This window comes from Sebastes umbrosus, chromosome 11, assembly GCF_015220745.1.
Source record: "Sebastes umbrosus isolate fSebUmb1 chromosome 11, fSebUmb1.pri, whole genome shotgun sequence".
NCBI lineage: Eukaryota > Metazoa > Chordata > Actinopteri > Perciformes > Sebastidae > Sebastes > Sebastes umbrosus.
This window is the reverse complement of record NC_051279.1, coordinates 4,043,671-4,063,205: the sequence shown is the minus strand read 5'-3', so window position 1 is coordinate 4,063,205 and position 19,535 is coordinate 4,043,671. Positions and strand designations below refer to the sequence as shown.

At 40.4% G+C, this 19,535-nt stretch overlaps 1 protein-coding gene across 9 annotated transcripts in view; it reads right to left on the bottom strand.

Annotated features, from left to right (window-relative positions):
* The window catches only part of syngap1b (synaptic Ras GTPase activating protein 1b), a 178,255-nt gene that overhangs the window by 54,666 nt on the left and 104,054 nt on the right, over window positions 1-19,535 (bottom strand). For 8 of the 9 annotated variants that reach the window (XM_037783746.1, XM_037783751.1, XM_037783747.1 and 5 more), the window contains exon 4: window positions 2,379-2,470. In XM_037783746.1, the coding sequence (XP_037639674.1) occupies window positions 2,379-2,470 (92 nt within the window). Of the gene's footprint in view, window positions 1-2,378; window positions 2,471-18,594 lie in introns of all 9 variants that reach the window. The other variant, XM_037783754.1, reaches the window with a different exon arrangement.

The following is a 19,535-nucleotide window of genomic DNA, read 5'->3' as shown; positions in this document are numbered from 1 at the left end:
TTGAGTTTCTGTTGCCATGAATAAAACAATAAACAGATTATTTCTGTCCACAGACAGAATGTGTTTCGCTGCCAGCTCCTCTCTCCCTCTTTGACTCAAGTTGTCTCTCGTATGAAAAAGAGACATCATGATCCCAGGAGTAACGGTGACAGAACATTTTATTTTTTTAACTTTACTTCTCTTTTGTTAACACTAAAGAATCATACCAGGTGTTTTAACCCATTTACTACAAGCCCCATTTATTTCAAATCACAGTTAACCATTTGTATTCTTTCCTGCCGTTCCAGGTACCCATTGGTTTTCATTCATTTCTAATAAGGTTAAACTCTAATAGCAGACTTGATTAAGTTGTGTATGTCATTAAAGTGAACATCAATTCTACCTTTCCTTTCATTCTTTCTTATATAATGATAACAATAATCATAATATTAATGATATTACTTTGGGCTGTCAATTGATTACAATAGTTAATCACGATTAATCGCAAATTAATCGCACATTTTATATCTGTGAAATGTATCTTAAAGGGAGATTTATCAAGTATTTAATACTCTTATCAACACGGGAGTTGACAAATATGCTGCTTTATGCAAATATATGTATATATTTATTATTGGAGATCAATTAACAACACAAAACAATGACAGATATTGTCCAGAAACCCTCACAGGTACTGCATTTAGTATAAAACAATATGCTCTAATCATAACATGGCAAACTGCAGCCCAACAGGCAACAACAGCTGTCAGTGTGTCAGTGTGCTGACTTGACTATGACTTGACCCAAACTGCATTTGATTATCATAAAGTGGGCATGTCTGTAAAGGGGAGACTCGTGGGTACCCATAGAACCCATTTACATTCACTGATCTGGAGGTCAGAGGTCAAGGGACCCCTTTGAAAATGGCCATGACAGTTTTTCCTCGCCAAAATGTAGTGCGTTTGGAGTGTTATTTAGCCTCCTTTGCTACAAGCTAGCATGACATGGTTGGTGCCAGAGTTAGGATTCCCAATGGATGGATTCTTTAGGTTTTCTAGTTTCATATGATACCAGTATCTTCACTCTAGCTTCAAAACTGCGCCCGCTACAACCTAAAAATCGCAAGTTGCGTTAATGCGTTAAAGAAATTAGTGGCGTTAAAATTAATTTGCATTAATGCGTTATTATCACGTTAACTTTGAAAGACCTAATATATATATATATATACATATATATAAAACACAATTAAAAAGTGCTTCTTTTGATATAAAAACAGAGCACAATATAAAAACACACAAAGATTAAAACGAAACAAAACACCATAAAATAATAAATAATTCACTGAAAAGCATTTTTTAAAAGAAGGTTTTTTAGCATAATAATAACATTATTCATTTTGGCCTTGTATTGGAAATTTCTCTGTATTACCTTTTCATCTCTTTTTTCCACTCTTTGTTTGTTTCTGCCTGCACTTAATCAAAACTAAGAGGTTCTAGTGTTGGGGACGCTCCTCCCCTGTGCATATTCATGAAGTTCTATTACTTTATGTCCGTAATGGTGATGGTGATGTTTTAATTCTTAATTGCAAACAAACAAATTAACAAAATGCAGTGCAGAGCTTTTTAATCCATCTGCACTTAAACTGCATTTCCACACAATGATGAAGTGACTTTGACAAACATTAATGCAAATTACACAACTCAAATATGTTTCAAGAGTCTGCTAATTGATTTTCGTACCAAAATGAATGGAGACCAATGGCTGCCTGGAACAGTAGAAATAATAATTTACAGTATGCATTTGAAGATAGTTGGTTTGTATTTAAGGAGCTAAGACTTGCAAACACACTGGTATGGCCCTTTGAGTTGTACTGCTCCAAATACTCTGTGAATATCAGTTAACACAGACTTCAGAGATCACAAGTGAAAGGAGTGAGGTGTTTCCATATTTCCTAAATGCTGTAGCCGTGTCTCTGCTTCCACCATGTTTGTGTCACATACCTCAACAGGGGGCAGTGGTGCAATAAACGTTCCTCCTGCCAGTGGACTCGAACCGGCAGCCCTCCAGTCTCCGCCCCAGTACGAGAAGGGGGAGGAGGAGGAGGAGAAGGCGGCAGGCGAGTGGGGCAGGGTGAAGGATAGGGAGGGGGAGAGGGGCAGCGAGCGGGGCATGGGGGGCGTGCCAGGCCCTTTCCTGGAGCCCTTTTGCTTGTGCTGTTTCTGCTGCTGGCACAAGGTGAGGGAGGGGGAGACAGCCAGGGAGAGGGGGAAAGGGTGAGGCGGGGTGCCGCTGGCCCGACGGCCACAGGTGTGTGGCGGGCCCAGGGCGGGATGAGGGAGGAGGGAGAGCGAGAGGGACGGAGGCAGCGAGCGGGGCCGGGGACAGGGGGGGTTACTCACGGATTGTCGGAAGGGTTGAATTGGGGCAGTGGGAGGGACCTCCATGCTGGGCTGCTTCCCAGTGGCTATACTCTTCCGTCGGGCGCGATGATCTAACAGGCAGAGGAAGAAAAAAGGTGGACAGGTAAGACTCTAATACATATCAGGGGAAGGGAAACATTCAAAGGTAAAATGAGGACAGAACAAAAAAAAAACTGCGGCGCGGAGACACAGGTAGAGCGAGAGGATGTGGGGAGAGAAAGACGAGGCCATTGTGGAAATAAAACAGCTACGGGAGAGCTGCTATTGACAGTCTGCCTGAAGGAATGAAAGAGGGCAGTAGAGAATATATGAGAGCTAGATAGAGGTCAAAGGTGAGCGAGGCAGAAATAAAACCATGCTGGGTCACACCCGTCCACCAGCGCTGCTGCTGCTTCTACTGCTACACACATATAAGTCAAATACACCTTCATCCGTGGAGGGGAGGAGGTTGATGAAGTGGGCGAGAGACTATTGGAGGGATGGATTTTCTGTCTGGACGTCAGATGAGGCGAATGTTAACAGTCTGCATGTCGAAGGGAGGGGGAGAGGGGAGGAACCGGGAGATGCACGGATAGAGAGGAGCGAGCATTAAACAAACAAAGCACTTATTGACTTCCGTCACCGAGTCGGTGCCTAATGCACTGAATTGGTCAGTAAGGGAATAAACTCCTGTCCTACGCTTGATGGATGACGGAGAGAGTGTAAATGTACAGTTCGAGAACACAGGAGGCCTGGTTGACCTGGCTGGCCTGTTTGACCGCTGCAGCACCAACACATTAAACCAGAGGGAATGTTGAATGCATACATATACTGCACTAACGCCTGTTTTTGTCCATGTCTTCAGCTTCCCTGTCCCTGTTGTCCTTCGACCAAATGTTGCAAAACTCAATAAAATGTCAGAGCTGTAGGTCTGTTTCTGCATCACTGTCCTCAGGGGAAATTCATGTACATGCAGTGTATGATGAATGTGACTTATGAGACAGCCAGTAGAAGAAAAAAACAAAAGACCACAAATGGCCCTCATGTTTCACTGAATAGATTTACAAATCTCACTGCGTGTCTATAAATCAATAACTGGTTTGGCCAGAAAATACATCTCTAACTCGCTTGTAAAATATGAAATTGAGCCACACTTGTGAGGCAAATCAGCAGAGGATTTAAGGCTGTGGTTTGACTGACCTTTAAAGGCAGACTTTAAACTCAAATAAAAAAAGCTTCCTAGCATTGTTTTGTTTTCTTTGTCATTTGTCTTCAATTTGTTTTGGGGTCTTTTAATAATAATTTCTTGTAAATGGAGTACTTTGAAACTGCTTCACTGTCGTAGCAGTTGTGCTATATAAATACATTTACAATAAAAATATAAAATATAATTGGTCACACGCACATTGGTTCTATTTTGACTTCTTTAACCTAAAAACATTCCGCCCCCTTGTTTTTAGAGGGGTAGCGGTGGGGGACAGAGGATGTTCACGGAGAGATAGCAGGACAACAGTAGATGTCACATAGAAGTGGTGTACATCATCTGGAAGCTGGGAACCTGAAGATTAATTTGAGATGCTGCTCAGCACTGTGTGTCAAGTTGTTCTAGTCATAAATCAGAAAAAAAAAATTATCAATTAATTAAAATAAATTGTGAAAATGTATAAGGGATTAGAACATTTAGGGTTGATACCATCTCTGCGATATTTGCATTTTTCTGTGATTGGATAGCGAGCACTTCTGTTGTGTAACAGAAACCCCCTTATTGTCAATCTACCTAAGAAAGCCATCCATCCTCTGAATGCTCTAAGTCTCTAGTTTGTGGCTGTAAAGTTTCATGAGGCTGTGATTATCCTAGAGGTCACCACAGGTCATTTTATACAGTGAGGTCAAATTTCAAAAAATGGTCTCACTCTATGAAATGGCTCCTATGGGGACTAACATCACCACACATGAATACAGTTGGGCTCATTGGATCCACAAGAGTCTCAGCTTCACAGTGATACACAATTTATGCAATTCAAAATTGGGGACCCCAGTATGCAGAAATATTTAAATACACTATTTTAGTAGAGGTCAAAATAACACAATTATCACACAACATTTAGACATGTTAACATGACATGTTTGGAATCAATGGATAGGTAGTTAGGTTAGGTTTCCTAGTTTCATGTGATACCATTGTAGAACCCACTACAGCCCTCTGAAAGACAGAATAGTGGCTGGCATCAGCAGATTTTAAGAGTTTATCCCCGTGTGATCCTCGCTAACACGGGGATAACATGCAAACTCCCCACAGAACACATTCTGTGTAGACTCTTCTGAAATACCTTATTCATATTGAGGGTTTTGTTTGAGGATTTTTGGGTGATGATGTCAGAAAATATGGGGGGGCAAATTTAGTATAATAGTAATAGTTGTCTGGTATTTCAGAGAGACAGATATTGCCATCCCTAGAGCCAGGCAGCTAGAAGAGTACAAACATGAACAGACCAGAATATGTAAAGTTATGAGAAGTCAACAGCATGTTACACATTTCCACCAGATGAACACAAAACAATCATTGTCTGATAAAGACGGGGTTCATTATAATCCTTTTTATCGTCTACTACAGCAGGATGATATCAAAGCCTGCGTTACATTTCTGCACATGTTGTTCTTTCATGTCTTCCTTTCTTTGTTTTTTTTTCTCCTTTCCTCTCGCTGCATGGCCCTATCAAAGAAAAATCTACAGCGTGATGAACCTCATTTCAAACATAAGTTGGTTACATTTGCTTGTTTGTTCTTAGTTCTTGTCTATTTCTCCAGCATAGCAGCCGATCTCACCCTGATTCTTCATGCTGTCTATCTCTCTCTCTCTCAGCCTCTTCTGTCACACACACACACCTCTTCTCTCCCACGCAGCTATTTTACATAATTCAAATAGTGCATTTATCCCTCTACCTCTCTTCAGCCCCTGATCTCTCTCCTCTCTCTCTCTCATTTTCATCCTCCTCCTTGCACCCTCTCCTTTTTTCATACCGTCCTCTCGTTCCCTCCCTTCAGACATGTGTGGCATCTACAACCCTCCATTTTCTCCACATTACCTTCATCTGTATTTCTCTTTTATCCTCGTCGCCCCTCTCCTTTCACTCTCTTTCATTTACCTGTCCAAATGGCAATCTTTTTCACCGCGAGCCTGCCCGTCTTTCTGTCTGCAATCCTAACATTTTCTCCAACCCACGCAGGGAGGGAAAAAAGATGACCACGAAAGGTGTTTGTCACCCAGCCGAGACATCAAACTACGCCAGCGTGTGTGTTTGCCCAAATCCACAGCTTCAAATCAAAATCTGTAGGCTGCATGACTGACTGGTGGAGGAGTCTTCTAAATGAAATCTGAGAGAGCGGAGATCGTTCATGAAAAGGTTACTGACAAATCACGGGAGAAAGTCGACATCTAGCTCCATTAAAAGGTGTCAAGAGCGCTTTTAACAGTTGATCGTAATTGTATAAAAAAAATAAGTTAAATTTAATTTCCTCAAAATTGTAATAGTGTTACATAAAAGGCAAACTTTTTCATTTGAAAAACTTAAACCTACGCTTACATGAAGATTGACACAAAATGAAAGAAACTGTTAAGTACCTGGTACATTTTCAAGAAGTTACTGATTGGCTAAATTGTTCCAGGAATTGATGTTCTTTCGTTTGGAGATTTCCAGGTCATGAACCTTGGAAGCCATTACTCGCTCACAGTAGCACTCACTGTTTTCTTAGGTGTTTGTTACGCTGCAAGAACTGTTAATTAACAGCAATTATCATGGGCGCTGCCCTGTACGGCTGGAGGTCATGACATCATTATGTATGCATCATAACTGCAGTCATCTCCATTTAAAGGCCTCGGAACAGAGATATCAAGATCCATTTCAGAATATATTATCGTTTCCCAAACTAATTAGTTTCTCCTGGAGGAGCAGATTGTGCCAAGCAGAGAATGTTGATTCAGGACTGATTCGGTCTTCCGGTAAAAAAAACTAAACAAAAGTTTGTGTCGTTTCTGGGGGTTTAGCTATAGACGGTGAGAAGTTGGTGTACTATCCTCACCCGAATATTATAAAAGAAAAACTTGGTGCCAATTTGGAGTCATAAGATTCAGAGAGAACATGTGTTTTATTACATCCTCCAATGGAGGGTTTCATTGGGGTCTGGATTTCTGTTGGAAATCAACCAAGTCTCCGTGTGCTTCAGGTAGTCGCATCTGTTGTTGTTTTCCACTAAAAGTACAGAGAGTGTGTACCTGGAAAATACCTACATTTCTATGTTTTAAAGGTCCCATATTATGCTCATTTTCAGGTCCATACTTGTATTTTGTGTTTCTACTAGAACATGTTTACATGCTGTAATGTTAAAAAAAAACTTTATTTTCCTCATACTGTCCGCTTGAATATGCCTGTATTTACCCTCTGACTGAAACGCTCCGTTTTAGCGTATTTTTACGGAATTGCAACAGAATTGCGTTGCTAGGCAACAGCTTGGGTCCATGTGTACTTCCTGTCAGCTGATGACATCATCACATTCACTGCAACAGGAGATAAACTGGGACACATTTAGAATGTTTACGTTTAAAATTGTGTCAAGGATCTAAATATTGTATATTCGTAACATCACAAATGGGCAGAAATCCTGACAGCTTGTTTCAAATGCAAAGTTTCTGAATACGGGCTGTGTGTATTTCCCTGTGGATTGAGTGTTTCGATACTTTCACAGTATTTATATAGGACTGAAGCCTGCTTTATAATATAAAAGACATGAAAATCTCACTTTTTTATAATATGGGACCTTTAAAGTTCATGTGTTGTGATATAACTACCCATTTAGTCTGCTCTGTAGGTGTGCTGGACTGCGGCCGTGCGTAGTAGTATTTAAAAAAACAAAGAAGCCACAAGCACATGAGAAAATATTCGGCCTAAACTGGCGACTCGGAGTCGACTTTGGAGTGATATGTCATGTTGTGATAAACAGATGGATAAATTAATTTGATGGCTTTATCGGAAAACGTAGTTACAGTACGTTGTTAAATGATCAAGTGATCCGTAACCAGCAAAACAAAAACTCTGTAATGATTACTATTCACAAATGATAAACTGTCTTACTAAGCATTATGTTCATGAAGAGCCATTCGCAGCAGTTTGTGTTCACATTACAGTATATTTCATTCAGAAATTGCTGAGCAAGAATCCCCAGAGCCATGGAAACATTTACTTTCTTAATCTCCAAAGAGACTCTGAAGCAATGCTGGAATTTAAATGCAGTTTGACCTCCAAAACATGATATTTCTAGACTTTCCCAGTGAGAACAGATTGTCTGCTTTTATTCAGATTCGTCTGTATTTACCCAAACGTGGGGCGGAAATCTGAATGGGGCATACTTATCCCTCCTCTTGCCACCGAGGGCAGATTACTGTTGGTTTACAGTATATACTGTAAATCAAGAGTATCATTTAAAGACACAGGTTGGCAACACCTTGTCTCACCGTGCAGTGGTAGCAGTGTAAAAGGTTAAATGCTCCCTCATGCATTTAACCATCCGGCACTACCGCCGACAATTATTTGCATGTAGTGCAAACATGCAATAAAAACGTGCACGTTTGACTGCAAGTCTGTTGTAGCTGTGCTTGTTATTTATCAATTAACTAACTACAAACTAACCTGTTCAGGTATACTATTCATTTATTTATTGATTGCTTTATTCAATAGGGAAAGTGCACATCATTAAATATTGTTGTAAATGTGCCAGAATAAATTTGTCATATGATGAAGATGTTAATGTAGCGGATATGCGCCTGCTAATCTTATATGTTGGTCATTGTACGGGACTAGCCACAACAGCTAACGTTAGTATTACATTTGGGGTCCAATTAGTTAATGTCATGTGTTGTTAACGTTAGCCGCTTAGACATTCTCTGTATGGATCGCTTTATGTCGTGTGGAGTGGACACGACACTCGTGACGAAAATGGAACACGGCAACGCGGATAATCCGCACCGGACCCAGTGTGCATAGCTGTCCATGTGGAAAATTCAAAATGCTTTTTTCCACATTTCCACACCGCATTTTCACATAACACTGGTAAGAAACGGCTTTAAGCCAAAAGGCCATTTTTCATCTGTAGTCCCTAGACAGATGTTACATACAGAATATAGAGTAAATTTGTATATAAGATAACAAATTAAAGCAGTTATTTAACTAGTTTGTACGCAGGCAGAGCAATAACAAAAAGATATACACTAATATAATCTAATATGATAGTTTATTCAAGATTGTTTTTAAAGCTCTCAAATTATTTATTTATCTGTATATGCAGTTCATTCAAACATCTCTAAACTGATCCGCTGACGAAGGCCATGAGATATGGTTGAAAGCTCCAGAAAAAGCTCCAGTAGTAAGTGGTAGGGATGTCACGAGAGACGATACTTCACTACCAAGTCAATAGCAAAATTCTGAAAACGCGATTGCACTCGTTTTCCTACAATACTGCAGGTACCGTCAAGGCTCGAGACTAACGGCATCCCGTCATCCCGGAGACGATAGAAAATGTGTTTGGGACGCAATAAGCTCACTATCAACACGTCCTTTTATAATGCTACTTTGCGAACAACAAATCCGTGTTGAAACCTGCAGGACTAGCGCTAGTTAGCGTTTAGCTGTTAGCACCGTGCAGGATTGGGCTGCTTACCGGTAACGGTAACTAGCTCTCGTCCTGCCCATTTCAACACAGAAGGTGCTGTTGATTTACATGATGATGCATATTCAGTATTCAGTCAAAATGAGCACTGGGCTAAAGTTCTAAAGTTATCACGTTGTGTTCAAATGTAATCTCTTAAAATGTAGTCTTTGGAGAAAAACTTGAATAAATCCAGTTGTTTGAAGCAGATGTTTTCACAGCAATATAAGATAGATAATAGAGATGTAATTATGACCTGATTCACTTCTTAACAAAAACTAGTATGCAAACGCTAATAAAGGAGTGTATGTTGAAGTATATGGGATTTATTGTTTTACCTGGGATGGAGAATCGTGGAGTTTCACTGGTCGTGACATCCATAGTATGTGGACCTTTAATTTGGATTGTTTCGTCAAAATAAAGGGTTCAGTTTTAGTGTTTGTCCAGCAACAAGTGAACTGATAAATCAGATTTGTGCCTTTAAGAGCGAGTGTAAGCAAATATTTGATTGAATCCAAACTATCACAGATCATCCGCCTCTCTCATCCAATCACTTCTGCTCCTTACTAAACTAATATCCTATTGGCTTACATTTGTGATTGTTTTTCCTGCTTGATTTTGTCCCAAATAAACCCTTTTTTTTCGTGTTGAATCTGCTCTGATGGTAACACCTGCTGACATTTTCTCTTCTTCAACTATGAGATACTTCAGAAAGAAAATTGCTTCAATTACGACAACACCGTTAAGGGTTCTGCTGCAGGTTACATCCAACAAAGGCCATTAAGTTCCCTCCTGTTCATTTTAAAGAATATTGCCACTTTTTGCCCTGGTTTGAAATAGACAAGACAGAGACTTGCAAAAAGCCTTTTTAGCACAACATCTGAACCCAGAATAAAGCACTTACACGGGTTTGGATTCCTCCTATATTTCTAACATGCACCTGGATTTACTCCACATGCTGCATTATCTATCATTTGTTAAGAGTAGGTGCCGAGAGCAGATTTCTCATTTTGGAAAATGGTACTCTTGAAGTTGAATACAGACCAAAATTCACCTGTCAAACATAATACACCGTACCTGCCCCTTTTTACACTTAACATGCACAGAGTGGAGAAATGTGGGCGGCAGCGCGCGTGCGAAGACTCATTCAGAATGAGTGTATAAATCATCTGATCCAGTCTTTATGGAAATGGGAGGATGTGAGATGGGTGGAGTCAGCGGGGGGTATTGAGCAGTGGTCATTGTCTTTTTTCAACACCTGCGTTCGCACTTTAATGGTTTATTAAAGTGTTAACAAAAGCATCAGCCTGGAACGAAATAAAGTCTGGATGGGTCCATTTAAATCTATTTCTCACTCACTCTTTGTGATCACAACCCAGGCTCTGTGTTTCGTTGCCATGGCAACGCTCTTTTTTTTTTTTTCTCTTCTCCCCGACTGAAGTACCTTACATGTTAGTTTCAAACACGCCATACAACAAAGCTCTGAATAAAGAAGACGCTTGTGAAAAGTGTGGAGACATCTAGAGACCTGGTTTGATTCGCTTGTTGTACCTCTTTTGTTTTAAAATGAAAATTATGAAACTGTTGTTTGGAGATGATGTAAAGACTTGAAAATGCAGCCTGGCTGAGGTATCGTCATGTCACGGGAGGTTGTGATTCAGTCCTGCTGGGGTCCTGCGGCAGCTAGACACGCTTGTCTCTTTAATTTAGCTGCTTAATAAATCAGCCATGTGCTGAAATAACATTGTTCAAGTTGCTTTTTCTTACTATCACTGTGTTGAAATGTTTGCAAAGATGGCCAGGTGCATGGTGGTTAAAAATGGAATATATAATGAAACAGGGAGAAAAAGTGTCTCGCCAAAACTGGTCATCACAAGTGAGACTCAATTTCCACCTGATATTAACACGAGTATCCAGATAATGGCTGTGTCCAAAATAACTCTCTGTATTACATTTATTGTCCCACATTTCATTAGTGTCCAGAGCGTGAAATTCATCTTCTACATACTGCCTTCAAAATTTCCACAATGGAACAAAAAAAAGTAGCATCCATACTGGCATGTTCACCTCTTTGTTATAACAATCCCACAATGCAATGCATCCCATTTTATAGATGTGAAAATTACAGTCGTACGATGCAAGGAATTTCTATTTACTGCTCGCTACAGAGTGAACGAGGGAGTGATTTCAGACACAGCTAATCTGATCATGTTCCTTTGCATTTACTCCAGGTAATATCAGGGGTTCTTGTCATATTGATTCTGGATTGGATCTCAATATGCAAATTGGGAAAGTAAGGCTGGCGGTCAACAGACATGGTGCGTCCCAGGTCAAAGGAAGGGGACATTTTGCTAGGCTTGCTTGAGACAGCAGGAAGAGGTGTTATTAGGTGACCTTTCAACTTGTTGGATGGATTTTTATATTAAAGAGTAACTTAAAGTGGCAGTAGGCAGTATATATATTTGGCATCATTGAGCAAAAATTCCATAATAACCTTTCAGCATATTGTTACTCAAGTGTTCTGAGAGAAAACTAGACTTCTGCACCTCCTCATGGCTCTGTTTTCAGGCTTTAAAAAATCTACTTTCGCAGGTCATTTCATGGAGAGAGCGTTCCTATTGGCTGTGCTCCGGTCATGTGACCAGAACTTGGCGTTCCTTCACAAGATTTCTCAATGGCGGTGGCGTCACAAACTTTCTCATTTTACAGCTAAACCATGCACCAGAGACACTAACTCCCTCTAAAAACCACAAATAGCCATGTACAGTAATGTTTGTGTACAAAATGACATACATGTTAATTAGTTTAGCTTTAAAGGTGCTGACAGGTGTATTTTTGAAGTGAACTGACTTCCCAGTCTTCATTGCTAAGCTATGCTATTGGCCGCCTTACTCCAGCTCCACAGTTATTATACAGACATGAGAGTGGTATTGATCTTCTCATCTGACTCTTTGTAAGAAAGCGAATAAGAGTATTTACCAAAATGCCAAGCTATTCCTTTAATACCAAACATAATTGGGGTCTGAAAGTCAGATCAGAAATACACACAGGATTAGTGTTGATCAATAATGTATTTTCATTATTGATTAATCTCTCAATAATTTCTTTGATGAAAGGTGCAAAATTAGAAATTCAGAGCATATCGACGATCATGGGATTGCCTCCTCAAGGCTCTCAGTGATCTCAGTTATCAGCGGTAACCGCTGTATGAGAGCAGTGCAGTTAGTTAGCCAGTGGGGCACACACACATGGACTCACATGCGCTAACATGCAGGCACAGCCGGACCGGCTACGTAAACAACGCACAGTGAAGCTACAACACACACAGAGCGAGAGCGACTTCATTCTCTGCTCAGGTAGATATTATTCGTCTATATCTTTACATATCAAATAGTCTTTGCTGCTATATTAAATAGGGCAATGTATTGGCGATATGATACGTATCATGATACGATCCATATATTGCGATACTGTACACAAGGCGATATATTGTGTTTTTTTCAAAATCTAGTTTTAGGAAAATCGTCATAGTATAAAAAACACACCACAATACGCATAAAATCTCGGTAAAAAAAGTCACTATGTGAAATGGCTACTATCTTCATATCCAATTTATGCAATTCCAAGAATGTTTAGGGACTCCAGTATGCAGAAATATTCATATACACCATTTTAGAATAGGCGGAAATAACACATTTATACTGCCTGAAAAAAAAAGAAACTGCATGCTTTTTGTCTGAAACTGCATGTGATTATCATAAAGTGGGCATGTCTGTAAAGGGGAGACTCGTGGGTACCCATAGAACCCATTTACATTCACATATCTTGAGGTCAGATGTCAAGGGACCCCTTTTGAAAATGGCCGTGACAGTTTTTCCTCGCCAAAATTTAGCGTAACTTTGGAGCATTATTTAGCCTCCTTCATGACAAGCTAGTATGACATGGCTGGTACCAATGGATTCATCAGGTTTTTATAGTTTTATATGATACCAGCTTCACTCTAGCTTTAAAACTGAGCCTGCTATAACCTCTGAAAGACAGAATAGAGGCTGGGCTCGCTTTTAAGAGGTTAATTAAGAATCGATGCAGCGTTTTGGAGAATCGATACAGTATGATATCGTGATACTTATGTGTATCAATATTTTCTTACACCCCTAAAATTAACGTTCTGAATTTTGAATTTAGCACCTTTACCTCTGTTCATCAATTGTCAGAAAATAGTAACAAATGCACATCATCATTTTTTTTCAGAGCCCAAGACAACAATTGCTTCTTTTGTCCGACCACCTGTCCAAAAACCAAAACTATTCTATTTCCAATCATACAAAACAAAGAAAAGCAGCAAAGGAGCTGTACTCACACAGAAAACAAAACCTTACATAATAATAAATCTCACATATACTGTACTGTGTGTTCATGTGTGCGGACAACCAGTTGGTGTGTTCACATGTTTATGTGTATAGCCATGTGCTGGGCAACATGTGTAATGCTGCGCTTGCTCATTGTGAATGTAAATCTGATGTCAAGCTGAAAGCTGAAGAGGGAATGTGTGGGTGGCAATCGCTTCCAGCTTAGACCCTCTGAGAGAACTGAGAGAGAGAGACAGAGTTAAAAGAGTGGGAGGGAGGGATGTAGACACACATGAGTAAGAGGTTGGTTAAAAAAACAGAAAAAGGAACACTGTGTGTGTGTGTTTGTGTGTGTGTGTGTTTGTGTGTGTGTGTTTGTGTGTGTGGGGGGGTAAGTGTTCGTGTAGGAGTAGCAGGGACAGCGCAAGACTGTATGGAGGGAAGACAGGAACAACAGAAAGAGAGAGCTGGAGAGAGAAAAATGGAAAAAAGGAAGAGAGTGAAATGGAGGAAATGCATCTGGGGGAGGCGGTAACAAGAGAGGGAGGGTGAGGGGGTGTTGCACTGAGGAAGGGGGAGTTGGATGGAGAGAGAGAGAGGGAGCACAAGAGCCAGAGATGGAAGCTGGAGTGGGAGTGGGTGTCTTAATAGCGCTGAAATGCTCAGGGCTTTTTGTATGTTTGCCTTTGTTATGATAGAACGCTGGTTGGCTCCCTGTTTGCTTTTGATCCATGAACTGTGACTACGAATGCAAGGCCGTCTCTCCTGTGTTCATCTCATTACATCATTTAATGTATTACTGCTGTCATCAAGAAACCAGCTGCTAAAGCAAGGCAATATAGCACTGCGGTTTCATTCCCTACATGTGCAGAACATTATGCGGTGATAAAATGTTTTGGACGCATTTATTATCTGGACGAGTCGTGGTCACTCGCTGAGGTGGGTGAAGCTCTGCAGTGGCTGTTCAAATCGATCTAAAAGAGGAAAATGTGTGTGGATGCTGAGAAACACTGGCACTGAGCTGATTTTAAACACAGATGACGTGCGAGGATTCAATCCTTCATACAGTAGCAGCAGCAGCATCTCTCTGCAAGCCTTGACCTCTCTATCAAAGTCCTTTCTGCTTTGTGAACAAAGTGCTAATGGACAACGTGTACAGCTACAGTACAGTATGTTTCCATGAATTATATACGTGATTTATAGAGTCTACAAGTAAACTGTGGGCGGATCGATTGGCTCAGCGGCAATATTAAAGACAGGCTTTTGATGGTGATGGTGATGCATATAAATACAGCTGCAAATATTTACATTCGACACATACGATTCATCTACTACATCGATGTATCGATTTGTATTCCTACGATCCAACTACATCGATAGGTAATCGGCAAGTTGTCCTTCACGGGAGATGTATATCGATCTAAAAAACGTATAATTACACCCCTAGTCAATTATTCTTATGATTAATTGAATCATCAACAATACAATCATATAATATATATACAATACAAATCCTCACATTTGAGGAGCTGGAAACAGCAAATATTTTGCATTTTTGGTTAACAAATGACGCTGATGCGCACTCCATGGAAGTTCAGTTTACGTAACGTCTTCTGTGACTCCGGGGGATCTTTTAAAGTTTGAAAAAATAATCTCAGTTTCAGCTTGAGACTTTGAGAGCCTGTGTTAACAAACTGGAGGCGTGGAGTTTGAAAGATGTGGGTGTTCAGCAGGCAGGGAGGGTCTAATGAAAGACGCTATCGAGTCATATGGGAAATGTAGGATCCAGGAGTTTTGGGCATGACTAACAGAGCCAGAGTGAAACCAGAACCAGGTTCTCTTCCACAAGTAAGAAAACCTCATTCAAAATCACACGCTAATAACTCAAACAAAGCCTTTCTCAACAGTATGTTGTGTACTGTGCATATCTGGTTAAGGACTATAACTCTTTAAAAACGAACTAACAGTGTTATAGTTTATTCAACATTTCTATCTTTAGCAGCATTTAACAGACATCATATCCTATAAGCTCTACACCATCAGCCGTTTGGCAGGACTGTTTTCAACGTGGCGGCCGGGTCACTAACTTTCTCATTTTACAGCTAAACAGTACATTAAAATATGTTTCTGAAAACATTTAAGTTATTTTTGCGTTAGAGATTCCTCAGCTCTGATTGGTTGTTTTCCTTCGGGTGCGGTGGAATCTTACAAATGCCATTAGGAGCACTAAAAGGAGGCAGAGGAACCTGATTTTTTTCACAGATTACCTGTCTCATGTATTACTGTTAGGATATAGTTATTTTTTATGAAAGTTACCAACTGCAGCTTTAAGACGATGAAAGTACCCGTGCTGCTGCACTTGTACATTTTCATGGAGCTGTAGTTTTTTTTGGTGTGCTCACAAAGTAATTGTTAAATCATGAAGATTTCAACTTCTAAAAGCAAGTGCTGCATTGGATGTCAATTTGTCTTACAATATGGTAAGCATACCTCCAGAACATACATCTTCTTTTCTAAAAGGCCGATAGAAGAAACCCTGAATGAGAGATTGCATTGAGTAACCGGAGCTAATGGAACAGAGGCTAGCTCGAATGTGAAGTCATCGCTTTAGCTCTCTATACTAGTGGAACCCCTTCTCATTCCCAACTCGTCAAATACCACCACTTGGTCAGCGCTCATCGGCGTCTGACACCGACGCACTGAGGCATCTTTTAGAGTCTGTATGAGACGCACCGGGCTTTCAACTCACGTCATTATTAGACGGTCAGAGCAACTGACGTAGTATAAAGAGCGAAAAGTCAATGTAGGACGGGTGGGAGTGGAGGTTGGACTTTCACCCAGGAGAGCGCTGTTTGTGTCCGTTGTGAAACCAAGTCAGCTTTGACTTATTTTACTCTAGTTTTGTTACGTAACTTCTGTACTCTACTAACCGCAGTTACGTAACAAACGTAGTTATTTTATGTAAGAAACATGCTTGTTACAACCTAAACCACAATCTTTTCCTAAACCTAACCGAGTCCTTTTTTTGCATAAGTAAACCTAAAAAAAAGGGAGGTCATCCTCCCTAGGAGCATAATTTCGAGGCTCGAGGGTCGAGTCTGCCTGGGGCGCAGGCCAGGAGTCGGACCCCACTGGAGAGAGCTCCGCTTGGCCTTGCTGCTCGGGCCTCGCCATCAGCTGTCTGGGCTGGACCCACAGCGGAGCAACGGTGACGTGACACTTGTTAAACACAAGTTCTTTCCCGATTTAAAAGATTTACAGAATAAAAATTAAAAACTCAAAATCCCATATATGCCCCCCCCCCCCATATGACATACAAAAAGTAGGAACACGAGAGTACATATATCAAGCAGCACTGAGTCCATACATAAAATGGAGGTGCAAGTGCAAAATAAGAGAAATTACTAAATAAAATAACATGACACCGAGGGTTGGTTTTCCTCCTGTCCTCCCAAATTTTTCAAGTCACCAGCCACTGATCACACGGCCATATTTGACGAGTTTGGAGTGAGAATGTGCTGACTAGGGACTAAAAATCAGGATATCTCTGCCTCTGCTGAATCTTATTTTAAAATCTGTCTCTCACAAGCCCCGCCCCATCTTCATGGAAGTGCAACACAAAATAACAGGAGTACCCCTTTAAATGATTAGTGTTGTTGATGATTAACTTCCTGTTGATCAACTACTGCGATCATTTCAGCACTACATATAAATAAAGAAAATACCATGCAAACCCTGACTGGGAGAACCATATAAGACTGTGCATTGTTACATAAATAATCAGCTCCAGTGTGTGAACGTTACACAACAGCTGAAAGCACAAAACATACTGAAATGTACAGTTAAATGACGGGGCTTTCAAATAGCAGTTGACTGCTAACTCAAAAAATGACACAGTGTCAGAAAGAAGCAGCCAGCCAACAGCCGATCATGACACATTTTGACTGCTGATCACAAGTTTCTCTACTCTACATGAGCAGTAGGAGCCAAGTTGGCAGACAACCAAAATTCTGGTCAATCCTTTGTATTCTCAAAGCCGATTTGCCAGGCAAAATGGTTTTTGGATTTCACAATCCACACTAGTGGAAGACGAGTTATTTTTTGTTCTGGCTTTGCTGAGTATTGTTATGAAGCTAAAGCTGTCATGGGTCGATTTTTAGAAGTTGACATTTTGTTTTGAATCAGGAAAAAATAATTCTCATGCTGGGTTTAGAGAAATGAATAATATAATGTCAGATTGTTGGTAATATTGATAGTGCCGTTTCTCTGCTATTTGCCGTCAACGTTATGTCTGAGGCATCTGAAGTAAACTTTTGTGCAGCAGAGCTTCATTCTGAGCTGTCAATCAACTGCCTGCTGATTGCTCTTGCTTTTTTTTCTGGTGGGAAGTGATGGGAGGGGAGAGTGAGCGAGCGAGTGCCTCTCTTCTGCTTCTCTGTAAAATGCACCTACTGCAGCTTTAACGCAAACAAATGAAAGGTCTAATTTTGGATCAAGCTTGTGCTTCACGTTGGGAACTATTTGATTTTCAGAGCAAAGAGAGTAGAGTCTGATCTGATTTACCGGGCTAATGCTTGTCATAGTACATTATTTACCGTGCATGTGCTTTTCCCCCACAGTGCAACACAAAGACATCAGGAGCCACCAGACACTTAAACCCTGAAAACCAAACAGTACTCTTGCACCTCGGCGATGCTCAAAGTGGCACATAACAGGTGTTGGATTTATGGAGTCTTTTATTGAGCTTTTAGCTTTGGGAAGGAGCTGTTTTAACGCTCACAAAAAATCGACACAGCTGTCCAGCATTGAAGGAGCAACATGAATACTGTGAGTTCTTTTTTTTTTTGCTTGATTGCATGTGAGGAAACAGCAGATGGTACGCGGTGGACTATTTGTGCTGTTGAGCTTGACGACAAACCCACAGAAACACACAGAGAGAAGTGATGTCATCTTTCAAGCGATGGGTGCAAATGAGGTAAAGATTAGTAGTATATTTACAGCTATACTTGTACTTACTACACAATACAATGATGTGTATTTCTGTAATGAGAGACAACATCAACTTAGAATCAAACGTATGCCTGCATCAGATGATATAATGAGCTGGATTCACATATATATGGATTTTAGGGGAGCAAAGGTCACACAAGAAGACAAACATGTCCTACCTAGATCAGGTGGGGCTTGTTGTGCTTTGTGTCCAGACTTCTAGAGAACAAGTCTCTGTGTTTCCAGTCTCTTTGACCCCACAGTAAGCTGATGCACAGCTAAAACCGGAGATGCATTCACTGACTTCAGCCTGTATTCCACTGAGCGTCGGTGTCCGTTTGAAACTGCAGCTTCTCCGTAGTTTGTGTTACATTCCACCGAGCATCGACACTTTGTTCCGAATCGATACTCCAAAAGCACACAGTGATATTAACGTCTATAAATAACTGAGCTGTGTTGGTGTATCTGCAAACGGCACCTGCCAACAAGTGTCATGACACACATGCGTTTGTCTGACTGTCTGATAAGCAGGTGACCATCCTCTGGAGGGTTTATAAGGCTGTGTTCAAGTTCCACACAGAGAAGTATTGCTCAAATAGCCAGCGGTCAAATAAGCCGAGGAAAAAAACCCAAAAGGAAACAAGAGGACTCTAACTAAAACATTGAGAAATCGACTCCACTACAAAAGCCCAATATAGCAGAACACTTCCTTGGATGAATGTTGGCCTTAAATCAATCCATGACCTTTAAATATTTCATAGACAAATAGGTATATGAATAAATGATAAACCGCTAGCCTCCACTACCAAGGCATCCTTCAATATATCTTTAGAGTAAGTGAATTCTTAAGGTATAATAGAAAAAGAACTATAGTGGTCGTATAATAAATTACAATACTATACAAATATCACATAAAACTATAAACTATATATTTATATATATATTATCCTAAATAAATATCATAGCCTAGTAATATTTAAGAGATAAAAAATACCATCAAGTGCAATATGGTGACCATAAACTCACTACTGAGCACCACAGACACACTAGAAGTCCCTATATAAGGATTATAGGAATAGGATTTCTCATCAAACACTATAAAGAGAAGGTAATCATTGCA